This window comes from Ictalurus furcatus, chromosome 9 (genome assembly GCF_023375685.1).
Source record: "Ictalurus furcatus strain D&B chromosome 9, Billie_1.0, whole genome shotgun sequence".
In the NCBI taxonomy this organism is placed as follows: Eukaryota; Metazoa; Chordata; class Actinopteri; order Siluriformes; family Ictaluridae; genus Ictalurus; species Ictalurus furcatus.
The window spans coordinates 19592163-19605676 of NC_071263.1; the positions used below are offsets into that span (position 1 = coordinate 19592163).

At 36.6% G+C, this 13514-nt stretch overlaps 2 protein-coding genes across 2 annotated transcripts; both read left to right on the forward strand.

Annotated features, from left to right (window-relative positions):
• Positions 1-931: 931 nt before the first annotated feature.
• LOC128612579 (B2 bradykinin receptor-like) lies at positions 932-2114 on the forward strand. The gene has a single exon (XM_053632877.1). The coding sequence runs from the start codon at positions 932-934 to the stop codon at positions 1964-1966; it is 1035 nt and encodes a 344-aa protein (XP_053488852.1). The 3' UTR covers positions 1967-2114.
• Positions 2115-2648: 534 nt separating this feature from the next.
• bdkrb1 (bradykinin receptor B1) lies at positions 2649-4454 on the forward strand. The gene is given in 1 exon segment (XM_053633359.1): positions 2649-4454. A coding segment is annotated over 1 exon segment (1065 nt). The 5' UTR covers positions 2649-3003; the 3' UTR covers positions 4069-4454.
• Positions 4455-13514: the final 9060 nt, after the last annotated feature.

Genomic DNA, 13514 nt, shown 5'->3' on the forward strand with positions numbered 1-13514 from the left:
TTGCTGGTGAGACATGCTGTCAAAGCAGATGCCGGTGAGTAGATCACCCACACATAACCACAAGGACCACGCTTAGGAATAAACAAAGACTTTATCATCAGTTTGTGTGGGTGAGTACTGGTAGTCTAGAAGCAGCCTGGAATATGTTTCTTTGGTTTCAGTAAAGTGTACGATTTCTAAACGCTGATCTCAGTCTTGTAATTATAATCTGAAATAATATGCTACAGTTATATGCCTAGAAATGCCAGTAGCAATTTAAAAAAAAAAAAAAAAAAAAAAAAAAAAAGGCTATGAAGAATTAGACATATTCCAGCACTGGAATAGCTTAAGCTGCATAGTTTAAGGCCATGGTAGTTAATAGTAGACCTGAAGGATCAGAAATACTTTGCACAAACAGCTACCAAATTGTACAAATTAGCACAAATACTGTAGTATTCACAGTTTTACTTGATTCATAACAGTGGCTGGCTGAGTGCTAAATTCCCAGGTAGTCATCGCATTTATAAAAATGGCCAGAACACTGATATGTTACAAATGAGACATACAAGACAAAGTAAAACAGATCACATGATCCTTGATATATCATTTAATGCTCTTTTGTCATGCCACAAGTAAAAGGTGCATGGTACTCTGAGCAGGGCAGTTATCCCAGTGTGAAATCAAGCAGATAAGATCAGCCATCTGTTGCCTCCATTTGATGTTCATCACAGCATCATTTATTTAAAGAGTTCATTAGCTCCATTAGCAACCAAGCATAGTCTTTGTCCTCTCTCTAATAAAGGGGAGTGCTTCACTCTGCTCCAAAGACTTTTTGGCTTCAATTCTCACTACACCATCATTTATTACTATCTACACCTGAATAGCATTCATAACACAACACTTTTTCTCGGTCTATCCATTCCCTGGAGCAGCCATTTTGATGACTTTTAACATGACGACAGTTCCGTCGCTGACACTTTCAGACTGGGAGCTGTTGGAATGTAACCGCACAGAGGCTTGGGATTGGGTGTATTCCATACAACCGGCCTACATGTCTATCATCTGTGTGCTGGGTGCATTTGGCAACGCCTTTGTCCTTGCTGTGTTCTGCATTCAGAAAGGCCACGGCTCTGTGGCGGACATCTATCTGGGAAATCTTGCTGCTGCTGATCTCCTCATGGTGTGCTGCCTTCCCTTCTGGGTCATCACTATAATTCACAAGTTTAACTGGTACTTTGGACAGCCCATGTGCCAAGTGGTCAGCCTCATAATTGGCATGAACTACTACTGCAGCGTGCTGTTTCTCACACTCGTCAGTCTGGACCGGTACCTAGTTCTGACAAGACCCATGTCTGTGGGGAGAAGGAAAGGCACCAGCCATGCCAAGGCTATCTGTGTGGCTATTTGGCTTGCAGGCTTTTTGCTCAGTCTACCAGCCTTGTTGTTTCGCTCAGTGCAGTTTTTCCCTGACCTTGAGACAGAGGCATGCTACATGGCTTACCCTCATGATGGGTGGAGGCTGCGTTACAACATGACGGTCAATGTGTTGGGTTTCCTGGTTCCTGTACCCCTTATTTCTTACTGCAGTTACCATATCATTACAATTCTGAGTTACAAAGAGGTGAGGAGGTGTTCGGCTGTAAAAACAGAGAGGAAGGCTACAGTCTTGGTGCTTGTTGTCCTGTCAGTTTTTATTCTCTGCTGGCTGCCTTTTCAAATTTTCATGTTCCTGGACACACTTTATTATTTTAATGTTATCTCTGGTTGTCTGTGGATACATGGTCTGGACATAGGTATACAGCTCTCTACTTACCTTGGTTATAGCAACAGCTCGCTCAACCCTTTTCTATATGTGATAGTAGGAAAACACTTCAGGCAAAAGGTTAAAGGAGTATTTGTACAGATTCTGAACTGGGGGGGCTGGAGAGTCTATCCAGCTCACAAAATCAACTCCAGTGTAAGATATACAGAGTGCACAAGAGTGTAACCTGAAGTTCATACATGAGATGCATCTACAGTGACCCCTACTGTTATGTGAATGTTAGATAGTTGACAGACCAGCTGAGCTGCTCTTTGATTAGTGTTTGTGCATCTACCACTGTTAGGTAAATTTCGCTTTGTAAATACAGGCACAATTTGTTTGATTTATGTCTGTTCTGTGTCGCAATCTTTATCCAAAATATAGTTTTCTTTTTTCAAATTTGGCACCATTGTATTATTATCTTGCATTACCATTACAGCTGTCAAGCTTATGCTCTTTTTAGATTTTTTCTCCCAGGAAAAGATATGCTGTTATAAATGACTGTAATATATATTCATTTAACCTTCTTATTGCTGAGATGTCAATAAAGCTTTTCAAAAATGTTTTCATGTGTGACATACTTCATTTATTTTATTTTATATCGTATAGTATAGTATAGTATAGTATAGTATAGTATATATATATATATATATATATATATATACATAGATATATATATATATATAGATAGATATATAGATAGATAGATAGATAGTGTTTTAGTAAGCTGTTGGGCCACTACAAGCTGCCAGAATAGCTTCAATGCACTATGGCAAAGATTCTACAAGTATCTGAAACCGTATCTGTTTTGATGATGGTGGTAGAGAGTACAGTGTAACACACTGATCCAATCCACAATTTGTGTGTGTGGTTTTTGTTCAATTTGGATTGCATTTTCTGTGTGAAAATCCTGAAGTACAAACAAGATTATTCACTCAAGACTTGTGGGAGGTAAGGAATGCTGTTATGTATACCGTGATGCTTGCTCCCTGCTCAGTCATTCAGGAAGAGCTTTGCACTGAGTGAAGTCAAGAAAATCCTACCCACTACACTCCAACTCTGCAGTGTGGATTACAGTACATTAGTAGTTTGTTAAGTATTAGTTTAAAAAGGACAAAAACTGATTTGTAAGGTAGGTCTTTTTCACTTTATTTGAATACCAGGTTCAATATAATGCTGCTTAATGGTGTTCTCTTTAAAATTTGCATTTTTGTATTTAAGGAATGGATCAAGAAATATCTTTAGCAACAATCCAGCTTCAAAATTCCACACTTTTCCCTCCTGCAATTTTCAACTCATCAGACTGGCATCTTATTCATGCTATTGTACCTCCATACATATTTATTGTGTGTTTGGCCGGGATTCTGGCCAATGTTTTTGTACTGTTGGTGTTCTTCTTCCAGAGGGGAAAGTGGAGCGTGCCTGAGATCTACCTGGGCAACATGGCACTAGCTGACCTGTTCATGCTGGTCTGTTTACCATTTTGGGCCATGAACATCCTCAGTTACTTCTACTGGCCATACGGAGAGTTTCTGTGTAAGGTTGTCAACCTCTCCATTATTATCAACATGTACGCTAGCATTTATATGCTGGTGATGGTGAACATAGATCGCTACCTTGCACTAGTGCTGATTATGAAAGCAAGATGGCTGAGGAGGAGACGAAATGCAAAGGTCATTTGCTTTTGTCTCTGGCTCTTTGGAGTTTCCATGGGCATACCCACTGCAACTTTCAGGACAGTGCAGTACAGCCCAAATTTATAGACAGCAGCCTGCATTATTCATTACCCTTCTGACTCCTGGAAACTTGCCCACCATCTTCAAATGGACCTGTTGGGCTTTGCCCTTCCTCTCCTGACGATTGTCTCCTGTAGTAGTAATATTTTGTGGGTCCTTCATAAAAGAAGGAATGGTATTTACCCACAAGACAGAAACGATAGGAAGGCCACAGTGCTGGTGTCTGCTGTGACCCTGTTTTTCTTCATTTGTTGGGCTCCATTTCATATTTTCACTTTCCTGGATGTACTTTGTGACCTTAACGTCCTGGATTTGCATAGCTGGGCTCATACCTTAGATATCGGAACCCAGTTCACCGCGTACTTAGCATTTCTGAACAGCTGTCTTAATCCAGTGCTTTATATATGCAGTGGCCGCTACTTCAAGGGGAAAGTCCGGGATATCTATAAAAGAAGAAAGAGCTCCACTGGGTCTATGGCCACCACACTACAACGCTTAGTTATATCAACATATGTCCAAAGGAGTGATCAAATAACACCAGTTGTATTGTAGGTCCCGAACTAACATATGTGCATGAGTGTGTGTGTGTGTGTGTGTGTGTGTGTGTGTGTGCGTGTGCGTATTTACATCAGCCAATTAACAATTGTAGTGGTAGAAATAAGCACTGCAAATATATGTAACAGATTTTTTTTGTGAGTGTCCTGGATATACTCAAGCATTTACATGTATCCACAAAAGCACTTGAAATACTTGTAAACTGTATCTAAACATTTACCCTACTCGGCAGTCCCTGAAGTTTGTTTCTAACAGAGTTGCTGTTTTGTGTCAACCTTGGGTTGACCCATGCACCCCCTATTTAACATGCTGTGCATTACTGTCTGTAGAAGGTTCCTTTTCAAGGAACATTAAGTCATACTGTTACATGTTCTCCTAAATACAATTTTTAGCCATTTGTAAATTTGTTTCTAAATTTGTTTCATTTGTTTACTAATGAAATCTCATTTATTTGTCTTATTATGGAGCACGTTGGGAAAAGAGCTGTACATGTATAACCTCTTTGTGTTTTGAAAATAATAAAAGTCACTTCCACAACGTCTGTAAGGAATTTATGTTTGTTACCAGTTTGCCTTAAAGAGTTTCATAGCAGAAAAATAAATCGATAAATTAATAAATTATAATAAGCAGACAAAGATAATAATGCAATATTTTAATAATTTAAAATATACATATTTTTAAGTTTTAATAATAACTTTTATTCGTCACTTTTAAAGCTGACATTCTTTTCCGAATGAATACAACCTTGTGATCTGATGCAATACAAGCAACATTATTTACTGTAATTTTGCAAACCACTATGATTTTTTTGACTGTTTTGGACACAATTTTGCATATTCTAGATATGTTGACTCTTGATATTGACAATCCAATGTTGAATATGGATCAAATAAAACTAATTGCCATACCACAGTAAGTTATCACCGCAATTAATAATTAATTGGTTTAAAGCCATAGCAATTTGTTTGATGCGATGACCACAAAGATGAATGGAAAGTAAGTGTAGTCCTTTTGCTGTGTGCTAAACCACAAATGTTTTTATTATATCTCAAATTCTGCATTTCCACTGAAATTGTTTCACTGTATAAAGCAAATAAAATAGCTAACTAATTCCAAGTGTATAGCAAAAACTTACAAGCTGCAAGCAGAGTAGTTATTTTCTGTTAAAATACAGATTCACAACACAAAATTCACACTGTAATAGCCGTATATATAATTCAATCATGACTCAAAGTGCTAAAAAAAAAAAAAAAAGTCTAAATAAGATGCAATGAAAGATTGCAAACACATTGATATTGAGTGTGTACACATTGATATTGAGTGTGATATACACTACAAGACAGTGTATTAGCATTTATTAGCAAATGTGTAAAACATTTTGTATGATGCACTTACATTTACATTAGCTTTCCTTTACTAATGACTCTTTTGCAAACTGTGCTGTGTTTACTGAGTTTAGACACTTTGATAAAAGAAAAAAAAAAAAAGTTTTATCATTTGCATTTGTGTTCCAGTAGAGAAAAGAAAGAGAGAACCATCTGTACTTGGCTGTCATCTGCTTATCAACACAGAATCATTAATTAAATCAATTAATTAATTTGTATACTAAAAATCACATTCAGTTATGTTTTTATGGTCTGGCTAGTAAATGTTGGAAAACAACCAGCGTATAATACTCTAATTACTCATGAGGCACTAAAAACTGTGAAAGAACTATGAATAAACAAAGTATTTTCCATCCACAGTGGCGTCATTACATGTGGTAACACTTCTACTCCGCCTTGAGTCTGTGGTCACTATAAGACCAGAAAAAAAAACAGGAGGTTAAGCTTTAGTCATTTATTTTCACAGAAAGAAGGTTGACAGACATTTTGTTTATATACTGGAAGATGTTTTTAACCTCCTTTTTCACTTATGTTTTTCTATTTATTGTAAGATGTCTGTATTTTGAAGTTTTGATATCTATACATGCTATGGATCTTTCATTTGTAATTAATTTACTGTGGTCATATTTGCTCTAAGCCCATTAACATTCAAATTGATTGGAGTGTACTTTGCAAATTATATCAAATTCTGGCTTTTGACAGTAGATATCTACAAATGAGTCTGTATATCTGAGTCTGTGTATATGCAAAGTTGTTTAAAGGGGTGGGGCTCTCACTGAGAGGAAAATTAAGGCCATTGTTTAGTACAGTGGTTCTAAAACTTTTTCAACATGAGGCCCTCCTTGTGTTGGGTGCATCCATTGTGCCCTCCCAAGGAAAATTCATGACTGTTTTGACAGTTGGAAACAGTATTGTGTTGAAACTGATCCATCCATTTTCTATACCACTTATCCTTCAGGGTCGTGGAGAACCTGAAGCCAATCCCAGGAGGTATGGGGAACAAGGTAGGGTACACCTTGGACAGGGTGCCAATCCATCGCAAGGCACAATCACATACACATTCATACACTACAGACACTTTGGACATGCCAATCAGCCTACCATGCATGTCTTTGGACTGGGGGAGGAAACCAGAGTACCCGGAGAAAACCCCTGCAGCACGGGGAGAGCATGCAAACTCCACACACACGGGACAGCGGCAAGAATCAAACCCCCAAACCTGGTGGTGTGAGTCAAACATGATAACCACTAAGCCACCAGGCATCCTGTTGAATCTGATACTTTCAGATTTTTTTTGTTTTGGAAAAGTGGAGATTTGCAACAAAAGTGAATAATATTGAACATTAATTTAGGCTACTATTTCCATAGTTACAGTGTACACTAGTATATCAACAGATTACTCTGTTTGGTGAGGTTTCAGCTTAGTGTGCTGTGTATAATTTATTTAATTTATTAATGTTTCTCATTTTTATGTACATCATAGTTCAAAGGTTGACAATCCCTACTTACATATAGGTAATAATAATAATAATAATAATAATAATAATAATGTTTTTAAATAATAACGTTCTAGTATTCCTATGGCGCCATCTGGCGGCCCCCAGTTTGAGAGCCACTGGTTTAGTAGCCTAGACTTGCTCAATGGGCTGATTAATTGTGCTTTTTCACAATTTTAACTCTAGATGAAGACAAACAGAAATGTAGTCCCTGCTGGAAATTTTGGTTCCTAGTTTAAACTACGTGTGCTTTTAAAATGGTAGCCTTTTCTATTAGAAAACACTTGTTAATATTAATTTAAATTAAGTAAATTAATTTAAATATCTATTGTTTCAGAGTAAGTCTTTAAGCAATGACGTACACTAGCAGCCATTAGGTCATTTTCTTCAGGAGTCAGTGACAGATTATCTATAAACATTCATTCAAATATAAAATTAACTGAGATGTATAAATAGGTTTATTAGAACCTGTAAATAAGCTGTTTTCATACATACTAAAGATACAGTTAGCACTTACAGTATAGATACATAGATTCTATAATAATATATTTGGGTTTCACCTCCTACAACCTCAGAAGCACTTTTGCTTGCACAGCTTTTATCAGAAAACTCTTGTTTCTCTGGAAACATTGTGTACTATGTGTGTGTACTCTATATGTGTTGTGTATTACAGACAACAAATTAAAGGAAAACCTGCTCTCTCTGTTATGCTGCTGGGGCATTCTGCTCTTCTGGTTTGGCTCCACTTGTCCCTTTAGAGGGAAGGCTCACTGCAGATCAACACAAAGTTCATCTGTTTGATCAACTTTATCCTCCCTCTAGATAAACGTTTCTATCTAGATGGGAGTGGTCTGTTCCAGGATGAAAATGCCCCAATCTACAGGACACTGAATGAAACTTTTGTAAACTATATGCTATATGGTATTTACTGTAGGTTTTATATTCAGGAACCCCTTTGACAACACAACACAATAGATAACTGTACCATAGAGTGTAGTCTAAAATATCCTTAGCACTGACACTCCAGTTGAAAGCCTGGCCAGGATAACTTGGAACAGCTTCTTTGGAATTTAAAGGCATAAATTGGATGAGTAATATAAGTGATAACTTTTTGTTTATTCAGAATTTGCTGAACACATACAGATTCCAAGATGGCTATTATTTTCCCTAATTTTCTTAATAGCCACTTAATTATATTTTGTTTATATTTCTGAACCTTTTATGCATGATTGTTATACAATATAATCCTCTCAAAAAATTATTTGTATTATATTATGTGTCTCAACCCAGCAGAAATTCAAACTTGCAATGTTATATCAGTTCAGGCATTTCTCTTTTCTGCAACTGAACAAGGTTATTAAAAATTACAGACACTGCAACTAAACATTCTTCCTATTCATCCCTATCTATAATGTGCAGTGTCTGCAGACATGTTGGGTATGAGTGTTAGACCTCCAGTCCCTCTTGCTGATCTATTATCTAGGTTCTTTCGGAATGCAATCTTCTGATATGCAGATAACACCTTCCAATATCAACTATGTCCATTCATCATTCAATGTCCACATCAATTTTCCCATGTGTTCATGAAGACATAGTTTGACTTTTCTGTACAATTAACTCATCATAAGCTGTAAATGTGAAGCTAACCAGTTTATTTTCAGAGGGCCTCCTTAAAACATCTCCCAAAATGTTTTTTTAATTTATTTCTTTCATACAAACCATACACAGGATGATTTGGATTTGGATCATTCTGCTGGAGATGTATGCTGGTTGTATATGGGCTTCAAAGTGACATAAATGTTCTGTGTATGTCTTCTATAAATGTTATATGTCACTGCTTTTGTAATGTTCTTTGCATTTCATCTGGCATTCTAATATCCTCCACACTGCCCTTGAAGTTATCATGTTGCTGATCTCAATTTGTGGATTAGGCCTCTTCATCTTTGTCCTTAATGTATGGGGACATTGCAGGGCTGCTCACTGCCAGAGAAGCTTTTAGAAATTAGATGAGCAGTGTTGAAAGCTTTCTCTTTTATTGAAGCAGTAGACAGAAAGTGATTTACTTCTCTTAATCTTTCTATTTTCACTCTGCTTGATTGCTTTCTCTAATTATATTATGTAACAGAACCATTACTATTGTTGTTGTTGTTGCTGTTGTTGTTGTTAGCAGTAGTAGTAGTTGATTTAGTTAGGTGTTATTTATGCAGCTTAGGCCAACTAATTTGCCCTTGCCTGTATAGTCACAAAGAGCAAAAGGATGAAAAAAATAGTGAATGTTTTTCAGGCTACATGCAAGAATTTCTGAGTAATGGATTTATTGCATCAGTACACGGTCAGTTACCTAGTTGTATTTCATAAAGATATTCATCAGCCATGCCCAGTTATCTGTCCTCCTAAATCAACTCTAACCCTACCCTTCTTTTAGCACTAAACATCTGCCCTTTCCTTCTATGCTATTTCCTGCTGACAGAATTGTTCAAAACAGATGAAGTACTGTTCCCATGGCCACATTTAGGAGCTGGTGTTTGTCACCAAAGCATTTCATTTGCATTTACATTTACATTATTCATTTAGCAGACGCTTTTATCCAAGGCAATTTACAAATGCGGAAATACATATATAGAAGGATATATCAATTTCCTTCTCTCTCTATTCCCCTCTCACTGGAAAGTCATGGAGTATGTAGTGTAGGATGTTTGTAACAGGAAACTCACAATCTATGTGCCTCTGCTTTCTGCTGTACTGCACTACAGTTCTGTCCAGACTGACAGGGAAATGTAATAGTGCTGTTGTAATTTAATGCAGAACTGAACATGTAAAGCCATGTACCAATCTATTTTTCATCCATTTATTACAAGTGGAGCTAGGGGAAGGCCTCCCCAACCACATAAACTTCTGTTTTTCATGTTACATGATAGAATTTATGTCTTTGGTCATGGCCACAGTTGGCTGTGTCAGCTGAGCTCTGTATAAGAGAACTACCAGACTTTAAATCCTACAGTATAGTCACACATACACAGGCAGCACATGATCCAGGGATCATCATGTTATTTGTCAGCAAGTTGTAGTGGTATTATGACCGTCGTTGTCTTAAGAAAATCAAAAAGCATCTTTTTCAAAAGCAAATTTCCAAAAAGCAAAAAATTTCCTTGACACTTTCTTTGCGCTCTTAGCTCTATTCTTACCACTTTTGCCTTCATATTTGCAGAGTAGGACTACAGGTGTGTACTGTAGTGTGTAAACATGTATAATGTTAGAACACCAGTTCCCATAATGCACTGCAACTCTGGCATTCAAATAAATAAAAAAAATAATAAATCAATATTGATATATAAAGACTATAAGATTCAGTTAAATAAAATGCATACCTAAAAAGTGCATATGACTCGATACATATATTTTCAATTCCTAATCAATAACTGTGGGGAAAAAACATGTCATTTGTGGATCTTGGTTGAAGCTCAGGTCTCTACATTCAGCCAAATGTTTTTATTTGTGTGTTGTGTATGATGCACGGTGCATATACTACAGATGGCTGAGTTCTGGGTGTATTCCAGAAAGCAGGTTATGAGACTTACCTGGGTAAGTTTACTTTTAAGTTTACTTTTAAGTTTTCCAAAAACGGAGGTAACATTGCCATAGCAACTTACTCTTGGAACATAACCTGGTCCTGAGCAGGTTATGTTCCAGGGGTAGTTTGTTTCAGAGAGCTGTAGCGTGCCCTTCTGAAGAAGATCCAGTGGATGAGGAAGCACGGATTATGCAAAATCTTTTTCATACCCAGATGAATATTTGTGGGAGTGTTACAGTTTTTCGTTAATTTTAGTTTTAGTAATTTTTAGTTTTTCGTCAGAATCGTTAATGTATCATTTTGAAACCTCACATCGCCAACATGACACATCATGGATCAGTGAACACATTTTATGCATCACCCTTTTTTTTGCCCCAGGGAGTTTTCTCTACTATATAACCTGGGTGATGCAGAGCATGTGGAAAAGGCAATGGTGTAGTGTTCATACAGTAGCCTATGCCTTGCACTCAAACGGTTCCTACACAATTTTGTGCAGTTCCTTGGCCATAAACCATGATGAACTATTGATGAAGATGGCAAGAGGAACCCCCAGGGAACCAAATAGATTGCAGGGCGTTACAAGATGTGATCTGCCCACATCATTTCTAATTAAATGACTAATGCACAAAGTGAACCTTTGAGCTTCATTGTTTCTTTATTTTCTGTAACTGAAAAAGACATTTGAATTAATTGTTTTATCATTCAACAATAATTGACAGAATAATAATACTCAGTAGGCAAATACTTTGTCCACCTTTAACCAGTGCTTCAGGAATTCACTTTCAAGCCTGGCCTTTTTTATGTTCACCTTTTCCCCCTCCAGTTGAAGTTGTAGAAGGTTCATCTCCAGGTCACTTGTTCTAATTTGCCTTTGAAGATGGACCTTATATAGCTCCTTTGCAGGAAGACAGAATGATAATTCAATATAATTGATATTATAAATGTCTGTAATACATACACAGACCAAATATTTAATCAGGACAACTGCAAACAATTTTTTAGACTGCCAAGATTATGTGTGGAGGTAGGTGGACCCTCCTCTGTACAGGGATTGCCTTACTCTTTAAGGGGACATGGACAAAGTTTTAATAATCACATATTTATAATAAAAATAAATAAATATATAAATTTTAAAAAGGGAATGCATTATATGTTAAACTTCTGTGGGCCTTCCAGTATCTTCATTTTGTTCCTCGGTCACAACAGGGGTGGTCTCTTCATCTTCATCCTACAGTGCAAATTACTAATGATGTTTGGTCTAGCAAACAGAAACAATACCTAAAGACAATAATCACTTTCAACTGTGGCAGGATGTGCCCGTTGCAGGAGGGTCAGTTAATACAATGTGTCCATCAGTAACTGTAAGAACATGAAATCATGTACATTCTCAAACAAATACAACTAATATACAAGAACATAAGGAACATCTAGTAGTGGCACTACAATTAAGATTACAGTACACACCATATGCAGTAAAATAAAATAAACATGCATAACACACAAGTGAAACATTGCCAATAAAGAGTTATTTCAAAATTACTTTTTTAGACCGTGTCAGTGTTTATTGTCATCTTGATTGTTTAAGGATAAATCACTTAAAACACTGGAAACTTAAAAAAAAAAAAAAAAAAAAAAAAAAAAAAAAAAAAAAAAGGCCTAAGTACTAATATGCTATACATTTTACCAAGCCACTTATATCATGGGAGGAAGCCAACTCTGATGAACTGCCCCCAGGAACTGCCCCCTGACAGTGGCAGCTCCTCTGCTGGAGTGAGTAAAATGCTGGTGGTCCCCCATCCATTTTATGGGCCTCTGCCTTCTTCCTGTGGCTATATAGAACCGAGAGAAAAGTTATTATAGAAGGTTGGGCCAATTAGTTAGGTTACAATTTAGGAAGTTTATGAAATATTATCTTTTTTTGTTTTTCATTTTGACTTGGCTCCAAGTTCTTCTGGGTCCAGAAGGATTACACCTCATAAAATATAAAGCCTATTATATTATTAGTACTATGTACAAGAAATTTAAGGAGGGCTAAAAGTAAAGGCATATCTATTAAATGTTATGGTACAGGTCTAATAGGATCATTGTTGGATTTAGCATCCTAATGAAAGGAAACTTTTCAGATTTACTCTGATCCGTTACTTTTTTCCAAGCCAATTCTCTGTCCACTGCAGCAGTTACTTATTTGGTAAATGGCTTATATTCCTCATAAGCATGCATTAAACCTCTAACCCTGTTTCCTTGAAGTATGCAGCTCGCTTTTTTTTCGCCATGGGTTTCCATGGTGACTCCTGAAATCAGCAATCCTTTGATAATGTCTTTATACTCACCATGCATGCGCATTAATTCTGAGTTACCAGTTGGAGGTTGATTGAACTAACTCCTAACCAGTGTTCTGGAACCGGCATACTCAGAATAAGCAAGGTTTGGGTTAATCAACTGAGAATTCAGGGTTTATGTGATGGTAACTAACTGAGACCAGACCATTATTTCAAACCTCTAATAATATATGCTTCACTTCAAGACTGAAAGACATACACTGGAATGTCCTATGATATTGAGTGATCCAATTTTGTACTCACCATGATAACTGAGTGGTTATACTGTCATTGATAAAATCTTGTGCCACTGAGCATATGCAGTATCATGTTTATTATCAAACTAATGCTTATTAGGCTTTTTTTTTTAGCTGCTTGCCATTACATAGTTACTTGGTTTTATAATATATGTGCCAAAAATATTAAAACACACATTCACTAAAACATCTGTTACATATTTTCACTCTTTATCTCTTAATGCAATTGTTGCAATATATCTAACTATCCCTAGTGTTTCTGCTTTTTTGCTAATGTAGTAATGAATGTTGGATGAATGGTTTAACTGCATTTATATTAAGTGGAGGTTCCAGCACTAAAGCTGTTATTCAGTTTCAGGGATGCAATAGTCTATATTCATATAATGAGGCCTGTATCAGGTATAAGGATGGTTAAA